General features: G+C 43.7%; 1 protein-coding gene across 1 annotated transcript in view; it reads left to right on the top strand.

The window, feature by feature from the left end:
- The window catches only part of DIAPH2 (diaphanous related formin 2), a 2,404,298-nt gene that overhangs the window by 1,261,670 nt on the left and 1,116,370 nt on the right, over positions 1 to 26,258 (top strand). Inside the window, exon 21 of the mRNA XM_029607438.1 lies at positions 14,794 to 14,895. Coding sequence (XP_029463298.1) covers positions 14,794 to 14,895 — 102 coding nt within the window. The remainder of the gene's footprint in view (positions 1 to 14,793; positions 14,896 to 26,258) is intronic.

Raw genomic sequence — 26,258 nt, 5'->3', positions numbered from 1 at the left:
AAGTTGGAGGGTGTACACAAAAGCAGTATTTTCTACTTTTCTGTACACCTTTTTGGGCTGCTGAGAATTTAACGCCTGCAAAGTCAAGCAAAGTGTCTAACACATCGTGTAAATCGCTGTTAAAAATATCCTAGCCTTTGTCCAACAAATTGCTCTGTCTTGTCAGATCATTCCCGGGCTCTTATGTAAGAGATCATGCTGGATATACAGCCCGTAAACTATGGGCTTGAATCTGCACATCCATTTATTGATCTTTCTCCTTGCTCTATCCAATGCCTGGTTCAAACATTCTCCTCTCCAGAACCCTCTGGGGTGATGCAGGACCATACAATGACTGATTGTGGAAACCATCCAGAAATTACAATTAGATCTTTTTGCATTTTTTGTATTAGCTCAACACTGCACGTAGTTGCCAAATCATTACCTCCTAAATGGACAATCAGTAGAATGGGGGGGGGGGTGGGTGGGAGTGGATAGGTCTTGGGCATCTGCAGAATAGTTGGCATCAGTTGGGCAGACCTCATCCCCAGTATTCTTTTCCAAATCAGTGTTCGACGATGTCCCTTGCCCAGGTGTTCAACCAATGGCTGGCTCATGGCTCTCTTATGCGCCCATTGCAAATACTAATGCTCTGTAATCCAGACGATGCACATTTTTGTTGATGAACCTGGAAAAAGAGTAAGCAGGATAGTGATTAATGCAAGAAATAGTCCTGTGGTCTGACGTACAGTTTTAACCTCCTTGAGCACCATGTGCCCACATCATCGCCGCTGGTTGCAAGACAAACTCTGCAGCCATGGTGGCCGCCCCAGTCCAAAAGGAGTGTGAATTTTAACGTTCCCTAGAAACACCAATCACCTGTAGAGCCAGCCCGAGCACTTTCCCAAACTGGTACGGAGTTAGTTGGCTACCATCAGCATGCACAAGGGGCTACCCATCTGTATGAGGTCACTGCCCTAGATAACGCCCTATGCAATAAATTGGGCATGTACTTTCCCCTGCCCATCACCATAAGACTATTTTGGAACCTTTTCTACTCTGATCCATTTTGGACCTATGACTGGCAAGTACCAACTCATCATGCCTAAAATTTATATCATCTAACTAGAGTCTTGCAACACCTGGCCTAGCAGATGAGTGGGCAACCAACTTTCTCACCCATAGCGCCTAAAGAAAGCGAGGTTAAAAGCACAGCAAAACAGGCAAGCCTTGAAACTGTCAAAGCAGACACCATTTAACACCTCTAGTAGATGGGTCGCATCTTGTCCCGTGGGCTTCCCTTCTCTCTAGCCCACCCCATCATGAGCCTCCTGAAAGGGAATTGCACTGAGGGGCTATGGAGTTCCAACACCCTCGAGATGAATGACAGGCCTGCTAGGTAGCTAGCTACTGATCTCACCAGCCCCGGGCTTTGCAGTAAAAGATGTATTGAATCAAGCTTTGCACAAGAATGGGCCAGGCTTATGATCTGCCCTCCTCCAAGAGGAAAGCCTGAAAGTCAGATAGTGCTTGACAGTAGCTCCTCCATTTTTTATCTACCAGGGAACCCAGGATCAATCCCCAAATGTAGGAGAGCCAAGGTGCCATATCTCCTTCGGTACTGGGGTTGGGAAATGATCTGCCTCTGGAGTAAAGCACCTGAAAGAAGCCCACTTAAAGCAGGAAAGAGAATTGACAATATTATTCTCCAAATCTGGAATATGTGCTGTGCGACATGTGATGTTAAATTGCAGGCAAGTGAGCACTAAGTGCTTAATGAGCATGTTTGCAGAGAGCCTATTGATTAATTAGACTACAGACATGTCAGATCTAAAAATAATTCTGGCCCTAAATAAATGTCTGCCCAAAGCTTTAGGGCAACAGCAATAGAAATAAGCTCCATAAAGGTTAAATCTTTAATGATTCTACACATATCCCACTCTGCAGGCCATGGTTTGGAACACTCTTCTTCTAATTCATTGTTTTCTCTTGGCAGGGACTGACAAAAGGCCATCCCAATGAAATCAGTCCTATACCTGCATATCCTGTCAGATCACCCTAGTAACTCTGATGTGGTGATGTTTCCTTACGACCCCTGGTTTGATAAAGGCTAGCCTGCTCACAAATGTCCTCCCATTGGAATTACTCATGATGCAAAATTACATAGTCCAATGAGGGACTGAACCTGTCACAATGTCTCTTTTGTAGCCCTGCACACATCCCTAATAGCGTCATGCAATTCTAAGATCTTGTTGCTTGGTAATCTAGATTTCTGGTTCTGCATGTCCAGCTCTATCCCTTGGAAAATGATTTACCTCGGTGGCCCTTCTGTTTTCTCCTTGGCTAGCAGAACACCAAACTCTGCAACGGCACTTTAAAAAGTGGTTGAGGTATCTACATTCCTGCATGTGTCTACTGAAAATCTTTAAATCATCCAGGTAGTGTATGATGCATGTGTATCCCGACTGCTGCTCGACCACCCGGTGCAGAAAAGAGCGAGCAGTTCAAAATATGCACATGAGATCGAGCAACCCATCGGGATGCACCTGTCAAAGTACAACTGACCAGTAAATTGAAAACCGAGGAGTTGAAAAGAGCACAGATGAACAGGTAGTAGGTGAAAGGCGGACTCAATATCAAAATTTGCTAATTTAGCACGATCATCCACCTCCCTGATTATAGCTATCCCCGATCTACCGGCACTGTACCCTGGCCTGTCCAAGCCCGATGATCTATGCATAGTCAGCTCATCCAGCCAAAAGTCCAACACCCGATGTTTCCACCAGATGGGGAGTTATCCTCTGCCATGCTCCTCCTAAACTTAATATCGTAGTTTGGTCATGCCTACCCTCCCCACTTTTGCGCTTTCAAGATAGTATCTAAATATTTTATGGAGAAAGGCATCTGCTCTGGTTCACACTCCACAATGACACTTATGAAAATGTGAAACGCTGCGACCCAACTGGGGATATTCTTTAAAATTTTGGGTCTCTTCTCTTTTGCCTTCCCCCCCTCAAAATACCTCTATCTTTCACTTTGCTTTTGTCACTATTGTGGTCTCTGATTCAATAGAGTAAATATATCTATACATTCACACTTCCAATTTTTTTTTCTTAATTTTCTTAGGCATACTTTAAGATAAATTTTCTTAGGCATACTTTAAGCTAAAGAATTAACTCCACACAAAAACTCCTCTCTATGCAGCACTGTTGAGCTTGACTGTACAGGGGTAGCCCACTTGGAAGAACTAATGTTCTGGGGGCCAGCTGTGGAACCTGTACCTGCACCCGAAATCACAGCTGAGCTGGCTTTTCCCGCCCCCTCCCCCACACACACTTCCCCTTGAATGACTTCATAATCGTAGCTAAAGCCTGCTTCTCACCATTGCTGTCAGGATAAGAGTTAGGGTCACTGAGCATAACCAGTGTCTTCTCTTGGTCCATTTCTTGCAGACCCGTGCTACCCTTGGGACTAGAGACATGACACAGGCTTTTGAGGAAAAATGCTGGCCCTTCTAGCTGGCAGCTATTGTTAGGCACTGTCGTACCAAACATGCAGTGCCAAATCCTGGCCGTACCATGCAACTCCACTTGCTGACTAAACTCCAACATTAGATCTTCTAGATCCTGCTAGCCTGGGCTGGACCTGTCTTTACCCCTGCATGGCGTTAGTGTGTGTGGGGAGTTACAGTTTAGCAGTCTGCTGCCCCTCACCAGGTGACATTGAGCGATGGGATAGCCTTCGCACTGTCCCCACAATTGTCGGCCCATTACTTGGTATTGATCCCCAGGACCTACTACATTTAGCGTGAGATTTTGAACCTTTGGGAGCAATGGATGTTTTATACTTCTTTGCAGGCATGCAAATCCTTCCTCAGAGCCTAGATTGTAATAATAATGCTGGAAGTGAAGGATACAACACAATATTACAATGTTCATGTCTGTTAAAAGTGTCTTTTCCCCCTTTTATTTTTTGTGCTGTGGCCAGCAGGAAGTCTCCAGGATCATAAGCCTTTTAGGACAACTGGAAAGAAAGGAAATAATAATTGCCCCTCCCAGCCATGCTGACACAACTACATGTACATACCATGCCTAATAGATGTATACTGGCAAGCTTTCTTTCTTTCTTTCTTTCTTTCTTTTTTTTGTAGGATTCCCTAAGTAAATGCTGCATCCTCCCACGTCCAGGCTGCTTGTAGGAAATCTCTTGCAAGAGCTGATGATCATAAATCCCTAAGGTGGCTGTCGCCTGCTTAGAAGTGCAACGTAACTTACATAAAATGGTCGCCTGCAATTCTCTGCCCCATACAAAAATGGCAGCTGGCATTCATCCATTTTCTCTTTACAAAGATGGCCTCCACTACATACAAATGCCCACAACAAAAATGGCTGCTGCCCAGCACAAGCAACCACAACAAAGATGGCCACTGCCATACTAGGCATATAATTAAAAAGGTAACCTGTGGACACGGCACATCCCCAACCAGGATAACCAACTGCCTAGTTTTGGACCGGACAGTCTGGTTTTTCCCGTCAGCTGTAGAGTGTCCGTTCAAGGCAGGCAGCAGAGTTAGAAAATGATGGCCACACTTGTCCAGCCAGCCGATTGGTGCAGCAGCCAGAAGGAAATATAATCTGATTGTCCCTTAGCAGAGACCAATCCGATTATATAGACCTGATTCAGGGACCAATCAGATTATGTTTTCCTTCTGGCTGCTGCACCAATCGGCTGCCTGGACACATGTAGGAAACAAAAGTGGCTTCTGAACATGCTCAGACTCACAGCCTATAGGGCATGAGCATCAGAAAGGGGTGGTCCTTTGGGGCTATGATTCCCACCTACCCCACCAATTAGAGAGCTGCTGCCAGTGAATGATTGACAAGGTGAGGTTTGATCCTCCCCTGCCTGCAACTTACTTACAACAGAACTTACATCAAGATGTAATTTCCGCTGCAAGCAAGTTAAAAAATAAATAAATATATATATATATATATATATATATATATATATATATATATATATAAATTTATGTTTTCACCCTTCTTTCTGGTGCTGCTGGTAAGTCTCAGCCTTCCCTGATTCTTGCCCTGTCAGCTGTGTTGTATCTCTAAGTGCACACTGCAGCAAGGGAACTGCTGCCTTAGTTTTGCCATGCTGCATGTGGGACTCGGCAGGGCCTTGCTGCCTGCCATCAATACATGGGGATCTGCTGCTGTCCAGCTCAGCACCACTGTCTTCAATCCAAGGCAGACTTGCAACCATCAGGACAGGGACCAGAGGTATGGAAAATGGATGGGGGGACTGGGGAGAGATGGTGTCTGGGGAGCAAAGCAGGGGGGTGGGGTAGGGCACTAAAAAGAGCAAGAGGACTGTAGAGGGAATGAGGTGCAGATAAAATAGGGCAAAGTAGAAGGGAGGCTGAAGAGATGGGGGAAAGAGATAGAAAGTAGAGAGAGAATGGGGGACTAAATGGGGTTTTGCTGAAGGAGGAAAAAGCTGTTGGAGGGGAGGGGCTTTTCTCCCCCCCCCCCCCCAGCCTCCTCCTTTCTCCCCATCCTCTTCTATGTATTCCTATTCCCACTTCCTCTTGCCAGGGCCAGTGTAAGGAGATTAGGTGCACTAAGCACCTTCTGCCTTGTGCCCCCCCCCTCCCCCCGATCGCCACCCTGACTCCTACTTTTCGTTTTTTTTGGGCCGTGAATGGTAGCAGCAAAGAGGAGTGGAATTTGAATCTCCACTCCTCCTTGCCACCGCCGCTCATAGCCCCATATGGCTCGTGCCCAGGCCTAACTCACTTAGTGCTTCCGACAGCCCTGCCTCTTGCTCTCGACCCCCCTCCCTGTCCTTTTTCCTCAGCAAATTTATGTAAATGAGGGTCCCAGCCTCTCATCTCTTGAGTGTCCAGTCCTGTTCTGTGAAAAAGTTCACAACCCTATCCCCAACCCAATCGTCGACCCATCCCTCCTGATGCTGAACCCAGTTACTACAGTTCTTCCCCTCTGCTCCCAAACAAAGCTGCCACCATAGCGTTGCATGATGTGCCAACTAAATTATAATATTAGTTCTGCAACATAACACCGACTTCAAAGGAAGGCGAATGCTACTCCTTTAAATTACTACCTACATGGCCACTGTTTAACCTCCCCTTTCCTGACAGAGCATATGGACCCAAATTGCAAGTTCCTCTCATGGCTTCCCATCCTTGCCTCAAGCTCTGCATGCTCCCTCGCTTTCTCACTGCCGGTTGCCGGGTCATGAGGATAGTAAAACCTTTGACTTATTTTTTTTGTATTATGTTTTTTTAATATATATATATCCTGAAGTTGTCCTACCTCCGCAAGCTCCTGTGTGCACCTTCCACCGCAGACGCCATGTTGCAATGCCATCGCTGCTTCCCCTTGCTCAGCTCTGTTCCGATGGCTGTGCACAAGGAATCAGTTCTAATAACGATGCCCTGCTCAGAGCACAGTGATCAAGTAGACCTCTGCCAGCCAAAAAAACACACTGCCAATACTGTGCGGGGAGGGGGGGAACACCCAGCTGGGTAAGTTGTGCTGGTACGCTCAGCTGGAACAACCTGCCCAGCCGACAAGAAAAGAGGGATCTCCTGCCTGGAGTCTAGCATTTCATACCTCCCACTCAACCAAACGCAAGCTATCCCAGGTCCCCCTCCCCCCCTCCTAAACCCGCTTCTCATCCTGCCCCATCCCTCTCCTCATCTTAACCCATACCTGCCTGCCTGCCAATTCCCTCTGGTCTCTTCTGCCCCTATTGTGTCCTGCTCCCCTTGGGCACTGTTGCAGGGTCTTTAAAGACATTTATAATCATGCCAGATGAACAGCAGGTGTAAATATACATGAGAAAGCTGCCAACATTTCATGCTTAAATTTCTTGTAAAATATCATCTTACATGCATAAATGCTGGCCTTGCATGAAATGCCCCTAGACTACTACTTTTTTATACACACAAATTTACTCATAAACCCTTATGCATGTATTTTTGAGGTTTATAAAATAGCATATATGCTAATTTATATGATTGCCGCCTTTTGAAAATTCGCCTTTACGTGTCCGCTGATGTGATAGATAAATTTCTTATTGTCCCACAATCATTTCTTGCAGTTTCTTTCCAGTGGCATTACTTCTTCCACAGTGGCATTGTTCTCCCAAGTTCATAGATAATAGCAATGTGTGGCTTACATTTTCTTGTAAACAACTTAAAAGTATAATTTCAAAATGTTATACCCTGTTTCCCCGAAAATAAGACAGTGTCTTATATTATTTTTTGCTACCAAAGATGCACTAGGCCTTATTTTCAGGAGATGTCTTATTTTTCCATGAAGAAGAATTCACATATATTGTTGAACAAAAAAATGAACATTTATTATATTCTGAATAGTTGTCTGGTTATGCTGGTTTGTGATTACAACTAACTGTGAATCCTGCAGGGTAAAAAAATCACAGCTGCATGCTCTGGTGTTCTGTGCGACGGGCATGCTCCCAAATACAAACTTTGCTAGGACTTACTTTAGGGGGAGGTCTTATATTTAGCAATTCAGCAAAACCTCTACTAGGTCTTATTTTTGGGGGATGGGGTACGTAGCAATTAGGAAATATGTATGTATATAGAATGTACTCATGTACATTCTGTTTTATAAAACTCACGCACACATGTGTAAATAAAAGTTCACAGGTCAGGGCCAACATTTATGCATGCAAGTTGCTATGTTATAAGAGATTTACACATGTAGATTTGACAACATTCTCACACATATTTTCACCTTCTCATTATCTAGCGTAAGTAATATTAAACTTCTTTATTGTGAAGTACTGACTGGGTGGGGGGTCTGGTGAATTGGGAAGTTTGGGATGATGAGCCAGGAAAGTCCTGATGACCTGAAGAAAGTCTGGTCAAATTAGACAAACTGCTAATTTTACCACTGCATGCATTTGGTAGAAAATTTGCTGACTTGTATGCATAAAAAACAATTACCCAGGCGAAGTCCTACTTACATTTTGCATGCAAAATTTCCATGCTTATATTTTTGAAATAGAAAATCAATAACCATGCACATCGCCAACACTTAGCTGAATAAGTCTAAACATACGCTATTTATCTGGCTAAGTAAGATAGCCGGATAGTTCTTAAAAGGCTACTTATCCAGTTGAGTAAGATTGCCGGATAAGTCTCAAATAGAGCTACTTAATTGGAAACGTTACTCTTTTTGAGACTTATCCAAATAAGTTGCTCTAAGCAAAATAAGTAGCTGTATTTGAGACATAGACAGCTATCTTAGAGCCTGATTTAATAAAGCTGTTCCCCCATTCTGTTTCTATGGAGAAAAATGTTTAGTAATTGAGGCCCTTAGCCGGATAAGTAGCTCTATTTGAGACTTATCTGCCCATTTTATTTAGCCAAGTAAGTAATGCTTTTAAGATATTTGTGACAGCAAATCCACCATGTAGCAGTTATATCGGAACTTATCCTTCTAATTTCAATATCTAGTTGCATGTATTTTATAAATATGTACAAATGTTCCATGGAAGAGTTGCACGTATTTTATAACTTGCACATATGTTATATGCAACAAGTAATACAACAATGGGCTAGATTTGCTTATGGCCATATACATGCATGAAATATGTAAGTCTTAAAATAATCTTATTCTTTCTGTAGATCACTGGATTTATTTTACATTTGGGAGCCCTGAACAGTCTTGATTTAATGATTATTAGGCTAACCTATAAGTTAGACTTATCTTCTTGCAGTCTTACATTAGAATCTGGAAATTATGGAAAAAATGTTGAAGATACAGTGTGTATGTGTGCTGTATTAGGCTTGTTTTTCTGTAGCCATGAGTTCACATTTTTTGACGATTGAGTACATTACAGTAATTCTGGATTTTACTTAAAGTAGTTTGAATGTACCATGCTCCGAGAGGGCTTGTGGATTCTGGGGACTTGGGGTGGAATGGAAGAACTGTCTTAGGGGTTGTGGAATGGTGTGTGGAATGGAAGCTTGGAGGGAAATGGAGCCCAGGTGGCATTTTCAATATTATGGGGTGAGGGAGAAGCTTTTCATGGTGCTATGTCCTACAAACTATTTAAACTCTTATGTGGGCTTAAAGGGAAGGGGGGGGGGGATCAAGAACTATACCCTCTTTTTTACTTACTATGGGGGGTAGGGGACTAGGTCTGCTGTCTAGAATGGATTTTTTGGTTCTTAATCAGCTATATCTCTATTATAGCTGGTTAAAATTAAGGTTACCCGGGTACATATACCTGGATAACTTAACACCTAATCAGTTATATAGCCTGCTAGATCTAGAGTTATCTGGCCAAACTTACCAAGGTTACCCGGGTACATATACCTGGATAACAACACCTAATCAGTTATATAGTCTGCTAGATCTAGAGTTATCTGGCCAAACTTACCGGGTTACTGAATATGGATTTGTATGTGGTCATGTTCTGCTTGAAACAGCAGAGAGAAAGCACCATTTTCCTGTGACAGAAGATCGGCAACATATGGAAGTAAGCCATTTCTCATGGATTGACGCTAAGAACCACATGTCTAGCAGTCTGTGAGAACATCCTTGCAGATAGGCCCAGTCATCAGTTCTCTGAGAGTCTCTGATCTCCAGGAGTGAAAACAGGATTTTCCTTGAGTGGGGTGCAGCTGAAAGAGATCTACTTGCAACAAACTAGAAGAAAAAAGTTATTAGTTTTATGCTTTTGGAGATCAGAAAACAAGCTAGTGGCAGACACTTTCTCCCTTCATTGAGGAGCATATCTTTTGTCTATATATCCTCCCATACCTTTAGTGGACTTAACCATGAAGAGGCTGATGGAGTCGGAGTCTTGCCTAACTTTAATCACTCAGAAACAAAGATTACTCCACCCCAGGAATCTAGTAGCTGCTCCTCATAATCTGGATGTTGAGAGAGATGTAATAAAATGCCTGAGTTTATCTGAAATTTTGATAGTGCTCTCCCTTCTGTCTAGTGTGGACTAAATCCCCTAGAAAGTCTATTTTATTTTTCCATTTCATTTTCTGATTGGTTAACGTCTTTCTACAAAAAACTGTGCACAGCTGAGTAAATTTTCAAAGGGTGATATACATGAAAAATTAGCATGTTTGTGTAAGTAGCCTCTATTGGCATATATGCAATTTTATAACCATCAAAAGTGCTTGTGTATTTTAAATTTTGCATACACATTTACCAGTGCAAAAATGGGATTGTCTGGGAGTTCTTGGTCACAATCAAGAAGCACGTGTTCCTATTTTATGAAAGAATTATATGAATGTATTATCCAAATTATTCATGCAATTTTAAACCTTTTGATTATTTTGGGCATGTGAAAAAGTTGTCTGCTATTTTTGGGTTGATCTGGGGGGAGTTCAGGATGAAATTCTAGAAAGCTTAGGTGAATGGGAGTCAACTAAGGGAAGCAGAGAAGGTATTGGCAAATTGGAGATTTCAAGTACATGCACATATTTTAAAATATACCTGCCTCCACATATAAATCAGGGTTTTGCACATACATGTTATTTTTTCACATATATGTGTATAAAACTGAGAAACTAAATGCTTTCATTGCATTAAAAATATTAGCACATACTGAAACTTACACATGCACTTTCATAGTTGAACTATGCTGTATTATATAAACTGTGCGACTTTGGATTTATTTAAGAAATATATTTGCGAACATTGAAGATTCCCTCAGAATCAAATTTTATTTCTACTGAAAAGAAGGATGACTCTTTACATTTAGTCTCAGAAATTGGCCAGGATTTAGAGCATAACCTTGACCTGACTGAGATGGTCAACGAGGTACACTTTTAATCTCCATTGTTCCACCAATCATGATTCTATTATGTGTATTTTTACCTGCAAAATAATTGTAGCAATTTGTACATAATACCCCAAAATTAAATGTGGAGTTAAGTATGTTTTAAAGTATGCGTATATACTATTTTGAAAATACTTAGTTGTGCAAGTTTGGAATCACCAGTTCACTGATACCTCTAACAATTCACCCTCCTACCCAAAAACTGCAGACAAAAGATAAGTCCAATCTGAATAGTGCAAATGTATACGTATATGCCTCCCCCAATTTAAGGTTTGGAAAATTATGTCCATAATATTAAAATATCTACATGTCAGTTCACTGTAGAAATATAAATAAAAATAGCAAATGTTTTTATACAAGAACATGTTCACTCACTCATTTGTGGTCTTGTTTAGAACATAAGATATGCCATACTGGGTCAGACCAAGGGTCCATCACGCCCAGCATCCTGTTTCCAACAGTGGCCAATCCAGGCCATAAGGAACCTGGCAGGTACCCAATTAAGTTTCCAACAGATGCCAATCCAAATCACAAGTACTTGGCAAGTACCCAAACATTAAGGGGCGTATTTTAAGAGCCCTGCTCGCATGCTGGTGCGCCTATGTTCCATAGGCCTACCGGCGCGCGCAGAGCCCCGGGACTCGCGTAAGTCCCAGGGTTTTTCGAGGGGGGCGTGTCGAGGGGGGCGTGTCGGATCGGCGCGGTGTTTTGGGGGCGGGATGCGGCGTTTCGGGGGCGGGCCCGGGGGCGTGGTTTTGGCCCGGGGCGGTCCGGGGGCATGGCCGCGCCCTCCGGAACCGCCCCCAGGTCCCGTCTCAGCGCGCTAGAGGCCCGCTGGCGTGCGGGGATTTACTTCTCCCTCCGGGAGGCGTAAATCCCCCGACAAGGGTAGGGGGGGGGTCTAGATAGGGCTGGGGGGTGGGTTAGATAGAGGAAGGGAGGGGAAGGTGAGGGGAGGGCGAAAGCGAGTTCCCTCCAAGGCTGCTCCGATTTCGGAGTGGCCTTGGAGGGAACGGCGGCAGGCTGCGCGGCTCGGCGCGCGCTGGCTACACGAAATTGGCAGCCTTGCGCGCGCCGATCCAGGATTTTAGCGGATACGCGCGGCTACTCACGTATCTACTAAAATCCAGCGTACTTTTGTTTGCGCCTGATGCGCCAACAAAAGTACGCGAAGGCGCGCTTTTTAAAAATCTACCCCTAAATGTATCTCAAGCTATTGCTTATTTATTAACAAGCCGTTAAGCCCGTTAAAACGGGCTACATTACATTTTGTTTTCAGTCCATTTTCTAACACAGCACCCTTCTACACTTTTTCTCCCTCTCTCCCCCTTCCCCTCGTTCACTCCTCCCCTTTCCTCCACTCAGTCTTACTCACCCTCTGTCTCCCACTGCCTTCTTCCCCTCACTCTCACCTCCCTCCCCCTTCCCTCAGTCACTCCCACCTCTCTCCCCTTCCCTCAGTCACTCCCCACCCTCTCTCAATCCCATCCCCTCCCCCTCAGCCCTCCTCCACTCCCTTTTTCTCTGCTCCACAACTTCTTACCCTTCCACTTACTCACATCCCTGTCTCTCACCTCTCCCTCATTCTCCCTCTCCCCCTTCCACTCACTCACATCCCTGTCTCTCACCTCTCCCTCATTCTCCCTCTCCCTCTCCCCCTTCCACTTACTCACATCCCTGTCTCTCACCTCTCCCTCATTCTCCCTCTCCCCTCACTCTTCCCCACCCCCTACCTCCCTCCCACACACTCACCCACTCCTCCCTCACTCTCACTCAGTCCCTCCCTCCCCCTCCCTCCCTCTCACTCAGTCCCTCCCTCCCCCTCCCTCCCCCTCACTCAATCCCTCCCTCCCTCTCACTCAGTCCCTCCCTCCCACTCCCTCTCTCCGTCCCTCCCACTCCCTCCCTCCCTCTCACTCAGTCAGTCCCTCCTTCTCTCTCTCTCCTCCTTCCCGCCGCCGCTACCGACGCCGCCGCTGCTGCCACCCACCGCCGCCGCCATGTTTTTTTTTCCTGACGCTGCCTAAGACCGACGTGCTCGCCCGCACATGCGCAGTAGAGCTGCTCTCTACTGCGCATTTGCGGCACGTCGGTCAACCTTCATTTATTAGGTTGATAGCAGTTTAAAGATTTTTCCTCTTTGAACTTATCCAAACATTTTTTAAACCCAGTTACATTAACTGCTATAATCACATGCTCTGGCAATGAATTCCAGAGGTTCTCTGCGATGTGAAAAATAATTTTCTTTTATTTGTTTTAAATGCACTACTTGCTTACTTAATGGAATGCCTCCTAGTCCTTCTATTATCTGAGAGAGTAAATAACCAATTTGAATTAATCTATTCAAGTTCTTTCATGATTTTGTAGACCTCTATAATATCCCCTCTCAGTTATCTCTTCTCTAAACTGAATAGCCTTTTTTGAGGGGTGAGTTGGGGGAAAGAACCTCTTTAGGCTTCAGGACTGTAATCTGTTGCCATGTCTCTTCATTCACAACTGCATAAGAATTTTTTCCCTATATATCCTCTTCCCCATTCACGTTACCTAGTCTTTGTAGCAACAGTCTTTGGCTGTGGATATAAATGCCAGGGCTTCTTCTTCAATCCTGCACTGTGTCTAGGACATTCTCCCTTCAGGTACCTTGAACATTGCCTGTACTGCATCTCCAACTCTAGCTGATCAGAGAGAAGAAGACTTGCCTTGGCAATCAAACACAAGTCCAGTGCAATATTGCCACTGATCCACAGGGCTGGCTGTTTCCCTCTTTTTTTTTTTTTTTTTTGTTGACAATGAACCTGGGAATTCCATTTTTGTAACCATGGTGAACTGCTTGTATTCAGCTAAAGCTGTGATGCTTGTATGTAAGAGGTATTCTCTGAAAACAGCAATTCACCAGTCAAATAAATTCTCTTATCTTTCCTTGGAGTTGTTATAACTGTAGTTAAAACTCTAGTATTGCAATTGAGCAGACAATTAGGGCTGCAGAAGTTCAGAAACCCCTGTGTGTAAGTAGTATGGACCTTTGTATCTTTCTAGAATGATCTGGAACAGATTTCCCTTCAACACCAAGTAGAGACATACCCACATGTTTAGAGAATAACCTGCCAGGTACTTGTGACTTAGATTGGCCACTGTTGGAAATATGATACTGGGCTTGATGGATCCTTGGTCTGACCCAGTATGGCATATGTTATCTTCTTTTGTTCGACTTTGCTCTATCTGAAGACAGTTCACTTGTATGGATCCATTCAGGAGGACAGTTTTACCAATCTGGAGAACAATCCCAATGGGGTAGTAAAGGTTTCTTTTAGAGTTCTAAAAACAAAACCACATATACACACACCCCAGTGTGCAGACCCTGGCCCTCACAGCTTGGATGTTGATCGGGTGATGGTGGAGGCCCTTGGCCTACCAGAGGGGGATATCCCATGTCCTCCTGGAATCCAGAAAACTTTCACCAGAAAGTCCTATAATCTGAAGTAGAAACGGTTTTCTTCCTGGTGTGAGGGTAACTATTTGGATCCCTTCTCTTGCTTCCCTCTGAGTCCGGGCTGCAGACCACCTCAGTGAGGGTTCACATCAGTTTCATAGGGACATCCATCTGTGTTCAGATGGTTCCCCAATTTCCTGCCAACCGCTCGTTGGCCAGTTCATGAGGGGTTTGCTTTAGTTGAAGCCTCCCACTTTCCCCCTGGCAGTTTCCTGGGATCTCAACATGGTCCTTTCACAACTCATAAAACCTCCCTTTGAGCTGTTGTGTTCTTGTGATCTCAAGTACCTTTCCAATGATATCACCCATGTGTGAGGACTAACATCCTGCTGACCTTGGAGAATACTTGTTACAGATAAGCAACTCTGCTTTCTCCGTTGTTATATACAGAATTTTGTTTGTTTTCTAGCAAGTATGAACTGTCCTTTCAAAACAGACAGCTAAATCTTATATTGGATTTTTTCTAGAACCTGGTGAAAAATATTCCAGAGCAGAAGGAGCTCAGTGCCTTGGCACAATTAAAGGGTGAATATGAAGATCTATGTGAACCAGAACAGTTTGGAGTTGTGGTATGTATAACACCATACATATAACTGGGCTGGGAGCTTTCAGAGATGGGAATGAGAAAGGCATAAAAATTGTATATTGATGTTTTTTTAATCACAGAAAATACATGGATTGCAAACTGTCAGCATTTCTGTTTTATCTTAATAATATGTATTGCTGATTGGATAAATTAGGAAATAAAACTGCTCTGGGTAATGTTGGAGTTGCTTGTTCCTGTATTTGATGTATAATTTAAGAGCCCTGTTCTACGGAAGGCATTTTATTGACAAATCAAATCTTATATCTGTTTGCTGATTGACAGCAAAGTACTGTTGATAAATAATGAAGCTGCAAATTTGTGTTTGGAAAGAATACATAAGGATTCATTTATGCAGGGTCAATTATGTCTCTCTTTCCGGTCACTCAGCATTATTTCTTATCAGTTGCACAGGGTGTTTTATGTTTGAAAAAGTTAATCCAATTAAATTACTAGCTAGTGTATGTGTCTTTCACTTGGGGGCCTATGCACCAAAAGTTAGCATGTATGCATGCTACATCAGTTTAGCATGCCCAAAAAAATAGAAGTTTATACTAAAAGCACCTAGCATTCGTCCTAACCCAGGGGTCTGATATGGACTAAAATTAGCATGTATCTGCATGTAAATGAAGGGATATCACTGAAAATGAAGGAATATCGCTGAAAATGAAGCTTTAATACTGTATTATGTTCATAGGAACATAAGACATTTCTATACTGGGTTAGACCAAGGGTCCATCAAGCCCAGCATCCCGTTTCCAACAGTGGCCATTCCAGGCTACAAGTACCTGGCAAATACCCCAAAACTATGGAGATCCCATGCTACTAATAGCAGTGGCTTTTCCCAAAGTCAACTTGATTAATAGCAGATAATGGACTTCTCCTCCAAGAACTTATCCAAACCTTTTTTTTAAACCCAGCTATACTAACTGCTTCCTCGCTGTTTATTGTGGACCTACTAAAGTCTAAATGTTAATGCCAGATGATGCTGCTAGGTTGAACTCTGGTGACGCACCATCTAGCCATGTGGTTTGGTGGCTGCACTGATACCAGCAGGAGGGCTATTTTGTCCCTCTTGCCAGAGTAACTTTCAGAGTGTCTGTGTATCTTCCAGAAGTAAACTTATATTCCATAGGACCTCAAAACGGGTCAGGGTGTTGTGAAGGAGATTGAAGTCTAGGGACCATGGTTCTGGGTAAGATTGGTGTCCCAGGCATCCAGAACTACTTCTTGAGGAGGGATATAAGGCTCAGTATTACTTTGGGGCGTGTGTGGGGGGAGGGAGTCATGGTTCCTATGAGGGTGCCCAATATGTGTGGTGCTGGATTTTGTGGTCACTAGGTGGGAGATGTTTATTTTGGGGATGAAAGTGGTATTTTGTGATATGTTATATACATGGTAAACTTTTTCTGTTGGCATACATTCTAATAGTGTGTGATTGATTAGAGGGCAATTTTTTTTCTGCTTATAATTAGTTAATTGATGTTTTAGCATGCACAGTAAATTTTTGGTTCAAACATGCAAAACTTTTAAAACTTTAGGGGTAGATTTTAAAAGGTTGCGCGTGGGTGTACATGTTCACACGCTACCCGGCACATTCACATGTACACCCAATTTTATAACATGCACGCGCAGGCGCGAGCATGTTATAAAATCCTGGTTTGGCTTGTGCAAGGTGCACAATTGTGCACCTTGCAAGCGCTGAGCCGTGCTGCCTTCCCCCGTTCCCTCCCAGGCCGCTCCGAAATTGGAGCGGCCTGGAAGGGAACTTGCCTTCCCCCTAACCTGACCTTCCCCTAACCTTTCCCCTCCCTAGCCCTACTCTAACCCCCATCCTGTCCTTTGTCTTACCTTTTGCGCCTGCCTCTGGGCAGGCTGCCGGCATGCGATCTCCGACACAGCGGTAATGGCCGCTTTGTCGGAGGCCTCCAGCCCCCCCCCCCCCCCCACCCTGCCCCTTTTGTAAATCCCCGAGACTTACACGCGTCCTGGGCTTTATGCACGTCGCCGAGCCTTTTTAAAATGGGCCCGGCGCTCATAAGGCCGGTTACGCACGTAAATCCGCTGGATTTACGCGCGTAACCCTTTTAAAATCCAGCCCTTACTCTATCATGCAATTATAACAGAGTTTTACAATAAATAACTGTGCTATTAAACAACTAGAGCTTATTCATCAAAGAAGTTTATATTCCCCAGGAAGTGTGACCACTTTGAATATTCATCAGCCTAACATGAGGTGGCTTACAGACTCTAAACTCCAGAAGCAAGTGGTATAGAATTCTGTAGAAGAAATGCTTTATATTAAAAAACAAAATAAAGATAATGTTCAGTCGTGTGTGTGTGTGTCTGTCTGTCTGTCTGTCTGTGTATAAAAAAAATAAGAGGAGTATCTTGGCTGGGCTCCTGACTGACATCATAAAGCCTTGCTGAGCAATCAGATTTTGTACTGGTTGCCAACCAACTAGGCAACCACACTGCTACAAAAGTAACTTAAAGCCCCAGTTTTGTTTAATTTTGAGTTGCTGAGAGGAGTTTTTCTACCCTGTAAAATCATCTAGATGACAATTTTCAAAGGGATTTCCTTGGGTTAAAAATAAAAATGTACCCACTTAAATCATCTGTCTAAACATTATTCACCCTAAGTGTGGGTAAAAGTAAGCACGTAATTCCATAAGGCACATTATTTTACCCACATTAGATGAATTTTCAAAGGAGTTGTATGAGTAGATGTAAGCTACTATTTTAGCACTTTTCAAAAGCCATTTACTCGCGTAAAGTGCACCTATGCAAATAAACCATATGGACAAGTCAATGGCATATATTGTTGCAATTTTTAAAAGCCCATTTACATGGATAAAGTGAATTTACAAGTGTGAAACCTTTTGAAAATTATCCCCATACTATTCTTGGGTCAAGTCTAGGTTGGGGGAGTAAACTGAACACATAATTTTGGATTTTCATATCTTAAAATGTACTTTTGGTTAGAAAAAATATCCACAGATAAAAAGGAGTTGCATTTCTCTGTAGTAGTTTTTCTTAATAAAATTTCCAAGAAATAATTGGTATAACATTTGCAGGTAAAATGTATGTACAGACTTTGCAGCAATGCATGCTTTTTGAAAATTGCATGCACAATCCCCTCCACCAGGTATTTCCTACCAAACACACAAACTTAGCTCTTTGCATAAAAAGTAATGATATAGATAAAGATATATGAAGACAGAAAATAAGAGAAGGAGACAGCACAGCATACAAGCAAGGATAACTGCTCAATAAATGTTTTCATATTTAAAAAATGAAATGACAATCATAGTTATTTATGTTACCTTTCCTGGTGCTCACATGCACATGGTAAAAGAGCTGTCATCGTTGTAGGAGAAACTGAAAAACAGATAGACATTTTGAAGTATAGAGCTGTAATGCATCAAACATGTAAAGCAAATCTGATTGCTTAAGCCCAGCAAAGACAAAAATCATCAGAACTACTCTGCAGTTACACCTATAATTATCTATATGTGGCTTTAGATAGCACCACCTCCAAACTACCTCATCAAGGAAACATTTCATAATATATTTACATATTTTTGAAAAATGCTAAACAATTTCAGCAAAGATCCACATAAGTTACACCAATATTCAAAGTGAACTTATGCGCAAAAGTTCCTTTATTCCACCAAAACTATCAACACACAATTGTTTTTATTTATCGTAAAAAATTTGAACTTACTCTAAAAATATAAAATAAATTATTTTTTATTTATATATTTATAGTCATTTATAGAACACTCAAAAAGAGAATATCCAGCAGATTGACAATACATGTTTCTGGCCCAGTATCCCAGAGACCTCCATCGATGAAACACACTCACTTTACCAAATTCATCACTTAGATTAATCACTTGCTTTTCAGACAACCAATAATATATCAAATTATCCAGAGCCAAATGCTTGCATGAACAGTGCACTCACCTGCTTTGTAAACCAACTAATTCAGCTTTTAGACCTCAGCTGTTCCACAGTGTTGGAATGGCTACTGCATATGTTCTTGCCATTGTCTCTGCTAATCTTTTTAGTTGAGCTGATGGTATACCTAAAGGGTTATTTCTGAATAATAATCTAATTAGCTCTGAACCCTTTTACTGAGTTAGACAAATAATGATGCCGATATAGGAATTCACCATAGTTTATTATACAAGCTTTCACTATTCTTTACTATCTTGACTTTCCCTAATCTGTTAAGAACATAAGAAATTGCCATGCTGGGTCAGACCAAGGGTCCATCAAGCCCAGCATCCTGTTTCCAACAGAGGCCAAAACCAGGCCACAAGAACCTTGCAATTACCCAAACACTAAGAAGATCACATGCTACTGATGCAATTAATAGCAGTGGCTATTCCCTAAGTAAAATTGATTAATAGCCATTAATGGACTTCTCCTCCAAGAACTTATCCAAACATTTTTTGAACCCAGCTACACTAACTGCACTAACCACATCCTCTGGCAACAAATTCCAGAGCTTTATTGTGTGTTGAGTGAAAAAGAATTTTCTCCGATTAGTCTTAAATGTTGCCATTAAACTAATTATTTATTTAATGGTTTTTATATACCGATAACCATTTTCACATCGTATCGGTTTACAGGGAACAGTAATAAACAGGCCACAGAGTGTGGCGCAAACTAGTACAATGAACAGAGTTTACAATGAACAGAGTTAACTTATGAACAGAATTAACTTATAACCTTAATAAACATAAATAAAACAGAATTAACTGATGAGCAATCTAAAATGCCCAGTATTAACTAAGGAACATTCTTGATTAAATGAGGATACACGTAGGGGCAAAATTGTATGCAGTAGAACATTTGTAATTAAAAGGGAAAGAGCAAAGTAGAAAAAATTTGCATATGTGTGGGAGATGTAATAATATTAATAGTAATAAGGGTAATAAAAGCTAGAATATCTCATAGAGATATATAAATAAAGCAGAGACGTAAAATATAGCAAAACTAATGTGTAGGGGGAGGTTGGGAGGAAGCTGAAGCTGGAGACTTTGTCTATTAATGTCTAATTAATAGACATAAAGTCAGTCTCACCCCAAATCTTGGACTCTTAAGGATTCCAGTGGCCAGCTATACTCCTCAACAGGGCAACTCTAGTTCTCTCTCTCTCTCTGACTCTGATGTCTTCTCTTAGTACTTCTTGTTGTCAATTGCAAACTGAATTGCAAAGTCCAGTTTTGCTGGCTGGTGAGGCCTAATACTCTAGCTAAACCATTGGGCACTCGATGCTCCTTATCCAAGTTTAGAAATTGGTCACTCATTGTGTGTCCCTTCATTCAACTTTAAGGTTTTCCAGGTGTCATTGGTAATCATTATGGGACCCTCTTTCAACTTCTGGTATCCTGCAGTCCAAGATTTCTCACTAAACTGTCTTACTTCTTCCCAAATATAATGAAAATGTAAGGGCAGGTTCCTGTATGTACCCGGATCAGCCCAGACTGCTGGGTTATGCCTCCCTTCCAGCAGATGTAGACAGAAAAAAACTTGAAGGGCACCCCTAGTAAGTATGGTGCACCACCTGCAGCCCCCTTCAGTATTTCTCTGTCTCCAGTAGATAAAGGTGGCAGAACCTGTGGTCCTGGTAGTGTGATTCTTAAAAAAATAAAAAAGGAGGTTCAAGAATCCTTGTTATTTCTTTAGCTAAAACAAAACTCCTGTAGCTTTAAAAAAAAAAAAAAAAAAAGCCTCCTGTGGAGACGGTTCTTTTTTCCCCCTTCCCTCCTTGGTGGTAGGCTTGCTGGGGGCTTCTCTTTGCTCCCGCGATCTCGGAGCAGTTGAGCGGTGAGTGACTGGGGGGGGGAATTACCAGTGGGCTGGTCCCTCCCCCAGCCCAAAGACAACCACGAGTTGTGCTCTGGTGAGGCCAGCGCGCGCCGTGTTGCCATTCATTAAAAAAAAAAAAAAAGAAGAAGAAGAAGATTGAACCCGCTGCTTCCTTTGGCCTCCCCGGCTCCAGTCTTCTTTTTTGGCGGCTTCTCCTCCTCTAGATTGCGGCGATGCCACATGCCTCGGCATGCTGTACCTGTGGGGAGCCTGCGGCTCGGCTCTCCCACGACAACCTCTGCCCCCAGTGGGAGGGGGAAGCAGGCAGCTCTGTCCCGTGGTGCGGGCAACCCGATGCTGCCTCATAGTGCTAGGCCTGCTCTACTCCCATGGAACGCGGGAATGGCAGCCATTTTAGGGGCTGCGGATGCCAATGCAGATTTCTAGGCATGGGGGAGGGGATCGACCTCCTCAGCTATTTACGCAAGATCAAAGCTCTGGGTCTCCACGTGACTCCTTTCCCACATCCCCTGCTCCTTTGGGACCCCCCCCCCCCCTCCGGGAGAATTTAAAGGGCCAGCCAGCCTTTTCGGCAGATTTTATTTTACTGATGCATAAGGCATGCTTAGCTAGCCTTATGCCCACGGGGGATCTGGAGTCTGCTTCAGGTCGGCCTGGGGATGGACCCTTTCCTCCCGCGAAAGTTCCTAGGATGGATCCTCCTGAGGTATCCTGGATTCGGATGGTCCAGGGAGGGTCCAGTCCCAGAGATCAAGGAAAACCCGCAAGAGTGGATCTGCTTCAGGCGGATGCGGATGAAGATTCCGAGTGTGTGGTGCGGTGGAAGGGGATGAATTTTTCGTAGGGATGAATTGGAGCTGATGATCCTGCATGTCCTCGTGGACAGCCGGACAGGTGCCTCAGGATCAGGGCATGGTGGATCAGGTACTGTCTGGTCTTCGCCTCCCAGCTAGGACTTTTCCATTTCATCCCATGTTACTTCAGCTGATGTTTCGGGAATGGAATTCTCCGGAAGCTAGCCTTCAGGTACGCCCACACTATGGACTCGATCTCCTTAAGGTTCCTAAGATTGATGCGGCCGTATCGTAGTCACAAAGCGTACGATGATTCTGGTGGTTGGGGCTGCTTCAGGCGGACACGAATGAAGATTCCGAGTGTGTCGCGTGGGGGAAGGGGATGCATTTTTCGTACGGATGAATTGGAGCTAATGCAGCTGTTGCAGCATGCAAGACTCTGGTGGATACAACAGCTCCTGAGTGCCAGGGATCTTTCCCCAGAAGAAGCGGAGCAGGCTGATCATTTGGAAGCGCAAGGGCTTATGGGGCGGATGCTTTGTTTGATCTCCTTCGTACGTCTTCACATACTATGGTTTCTGCAATGTTGGCCCGCAGGCTTTTGTGGCTCTGTAATTGGTCGGCCGATGTTTCTTCCAAATTGCACCTGGGAGCTTTTCCTTTTCGGGGGAAATTCGCCCTTTACAAGTCCCGCAAAACGCTGCGGCAAGAATCTTAACTGGCAGTGGAAAGAGGGATCACATTACCCCTATCCTGATTGAACTACATTGGCTACCCATCTATTCAAGAATTAAATTCAAAACATTATGCAGTCTTCACAAACTTATATATGGGGAGCGAGAAGACTGGCTAAACACTGCCATCAGGCTTCATGTTCCGAAAAGAAACTTGCCGTCTGCCAATAAGGGCCTCCTTTCTGTACCTTCAGTCCAGTCAGCACTTTTCAGTCAAGGTATGGAGAGAGCGGTATATCTAGCAGGACCAAAACTCTGGAACACATTACCATAGGAATTGAGGCTTGAAACAAATTTTAAAAAACATGATCTTAAAACCTGGCTATTTGGTATGGCATATACGGAGTGAAAACAGAGGCCTTTTATTGCTTATTTTATGATCTTTTATTACCTATTTTATGCTTTTAAGGTCTGTGTATGTGCAATATTAGTGTCTATTTTAGTATTTAAGTTACTGATATTTTTTAGCAGTTTTACTCGGTTACAACAATATATTTTAGGGTCTAGTGTTTGTTTTAAATTTTAGCTGTTTTAAAATGCTGTTACTTATTTAAAAATTTTGTCTGGATTATATTTGCTGTTACTCACTTTTATGTATTGTAAACCGTTACGATGATATGTCTTAGTGATGGTATAGAAAACTTAATAAATAAATAAATTCCTTTTTGGGGATGATTTGGAGCAGCTCATTTAAGTCCTTGGGGACAATAAGGTGTACAAGCTCCCGGAGGATAGGCCAAAATCCTCTAGGGGTTTCTGTCCTTCCCGTTCTCGTTTTAGAGGACAATGCTGTTCTCGCCAGTCCAAACCGGCTCTTTTTGGCCAAAGGCAAATGTCCGGGAGGTCTCAGTCTTTGTCTCATTCCTTTCGCAGCCATAGGCCTGCCCGAGACTGCGGCACCCGGGTGCAACAGGTGCTAAGTCATCCCAATGTAATAGCACTGACCCACTCCCCCATTCCAGTTGTTGGGGGACAGCTGTCCCTGTTTTACAAGGAGTGGGTCAAAATCACGTCGGACCACCGGGTTCTAAACATTATAGAACACAGTTAAGCCTTAGATTTTGCTCGTCCCTTGCGCGATCTGTTCCTGGTGTCTCCCTGCAGGGTGCTGAAGAAAAGGCGCCAATTGTCTCAAATGCTTCGTTGGTTGATAGACCTAGGGGCGGTGGTCCCAGTTCCTTTCGGCAAATTAAAGACCGGCAGATATTTGATTTATTTTGTGGTTCCCAAGAAGGAGGGGTCCTTCCATCTGATTTTGGATCTGAAGAAGGTCAACAGAGCTCTCTGCCCCGTTTTTGCATGGAGACGCTATTTTCCGTCATCGCCTCCATCAGAGGGGTGGAGTTTTTAGCCTCCCTCGATTTCACGGAAGCATACCTGCACATTGCAGTTCGGAAGGACCCCAAGAGGTATCTCCAGTTCATGATCCTCAGCAAGCAATACCAGTTTCAGGCCCTTCATTTCTGGCTGGCTACCGCCCCCCGCACCTTTACCAAGGTGATGGTAGTAGTGGCAGCGGCTCTCCACCGCAAAGGGATTCTGGTCCATTCCTACTTCGACGATTGCCTTATTTGAGCTAAGTTGGAGGAACTATGCAAGGCGGCGATTGCCAGGGTAGTACAGACCCTTCACTTTCTGGAGTGGATAATCAATTCTTCCAAGAGCCAATTGTGCCCTACCCAGGTCTTGGATTTTTTGGGGGCGAGGTTCGATACTCTGATCGGGAAAGTTTTTCTTATGCAGGAACGATTAGAAAAGCTAACGTCTCAAGTTCCTCATCTGTTGTCTCTACCAGTTCCCAAGGCATGGGACAACTTGCAGGTGCTTGGTTCTATGGCATCTACTCTGGAGTTGGTTCTGAGGGCCTTTGCTCATATGAGACCATTGCAGAGGGCTTTTCTCTCACGTTGGGATCCCAAATCGGAGGAGTTTCAAGTTCCTTTACCACTCCAGGAACCTGCCAAGTCCAGTCTGGCTTGGTGGTTGAGCCCTGAACACTTGTCTCGGGGGGTGGATCTGGAAGTTCCTCAGTGGATCGTTGTGATGACAGATGCCAGTCTTTCCGATTGAGGGGTGCAAGGCCAATGGACGTGGCAGGAAGCACAGTGGTCCATCAATCACCTGGAAACAAGTGTGGTACGGTTGGCCTTGCAGAAGTTCCTGCCTCTTGTGCAGGGAGTTGTGAATAATAGTGAGGGTTTTGTATCTGATGCGGGAGGAGATGAGTAGCCAATGGAGCTCTCTAAGAATGGGGGTGATGTGGTCGGCTTTGCGGGTGTTTGTGAGGATTCTGGCCATGGCATTCTGTAACATTTGCAGGGGTCTAATTGTAGAGTAGGGGAAGCCTGAAAGTAGGGAGTTGCAGTAATCCATTTTTGATAGCATAGTCGCATGTAGGACTGTGCGGAAGTCTTGAGTGTGGAGCAGAGGTTTTGAGTTTTTGAGGATGTGAAGCTTGTAGAAACCTCCCTTTATAATTATGTTGATGTGGTTTTTGAATTTTAGTTGTTGGTCTAGGGAGACACCAAGATCTCACACAAAGTAGGGGGGAGCAAATGAGGGGAGGGTGAGGTCGCAAGGAGGGGTGCATGTGTTCCAGGTGATTTGATATGATGAGGAGTTCAGTTTTAGATTAATTTAAAGCAAGGTAGAGGTTGGAGAGGAGGTTGTTAATGGAGGTGAGGCATGTTTCCCAAAACTTGAAGGATTAGGTTAGAGATTCTTGGATGGGGATGAGGATTTGGACGTAGTCAGCATATAGGAGAAGCTTAAGACCGAGGTCGGAGAGGAGATGGCAGAGAGGTAACAGATATATGTTAGAGAGTGGAGGATAGGAAGGAGCCCTGAGGGACACCTTGTGAAGGGGGATGTGTGATGATTCGAATTTTGCAATTCTTAGTGTAGCCTCTATTGTTGAGGTAAGAGGAGAACCAGTGGAAGGTGGTGCCTGAGATGCCAATCTCAGGGTAAGAAGGATTTTATGACTGATAGTGTCAAAGGCTGAAGATATTTCAAGGAGGGCAAGGATAAAGGATTGTCCATGCCCTTGAGGAGGGTGTCAGTGAGTGGGAGTAAGAGTCTTTCCATGTTTCGAGACTTATGGAAGCCGAATTGAGAAGGGTGGAGGATGTTATGGTCTTGCAAATATTCGAAGAGCTGGGAGTTGACAACCTTTTCCATAAGTTTGGATATGAAAGGAAGGTTAGATATGGGGCTGTAGTTTGAGGGGTTGATGGGGTAAAGGTAAGTTTTTTGAGTAGCGGTTTAACAACTGCAAGTTTGAGGGGGTCTGGGACTTTGCCATGGGAGAGGGAACAGTTGATTATGTCAGCAAGGGATTTTGCGATGGTAGAGGGAATGGACAGGTGTGCTTTAGTGGGGATGATGTCAGAGGGGTGGGTAGCAGGTTTGATTTTTTTTTTTTTTATGGATTCAATTTCCTTGGCGGAGGTTAAATCAATGGATCCAAAGTTGGAGTAGGGATTATTATTGGGGAGAGGACTGGCTGGGGTGGGGTTAGTGGGGAAGCGGAGGAGGATGTCTGATATTTTAGTTTTGAAGTACAGGGCGAGTTCTTCTCATTTACTATTGTCTTGTTCATCTCTGGTGGTGGTGGGGGGGGTGGTTAGATTTAGTGAGTTCTGCCACATACGAGAACAGAGCATTTGCATTTAATTGGTAATCATGTATTTTTGCAGAGTAGTAGTCACATTTGGTTTGAAGTGTGGAGCGTCTGTAAATGGCTGCGTGCTTGGGGGTAGGATTATTACGCCAGATTCTCTCTTTACTTCTAAGGTCATTTTTTACGTTTTTTAAGTCAGTGGTGTACCAGGGTTTTTTAGCTTTGTGAGAGTGGGAAGTTTCTTTATTGACGAGAGGGCAAATTTCATTGGTTATAGTAGTGGTAAGGTTGATCCAGGAGGTAAGGGAAACATCAGGGTTGGTGAGGTCTACGATGTTAGTAGAATTGTCGAAAG

This window comes from Rhinatrema bivittatum, chromosome 6, assembly GCF_901001135.1.
Source record: "Rhinatrema bivittatum chromosome 6, aRhiBiv1.1, whole genome shotgun sequence".
Lineage (NCBI taxonomy): Eukaryota > Metazoa > Chordata > Amphibia > Gymnophiona > Rhinatrematidae > Rhinatrema > Rhinatrema bivittatum.
Note: the sequence above shows the minus strand (reverse complement) of the source record. Positions and strands in the feature narration are given on the sequence as shown.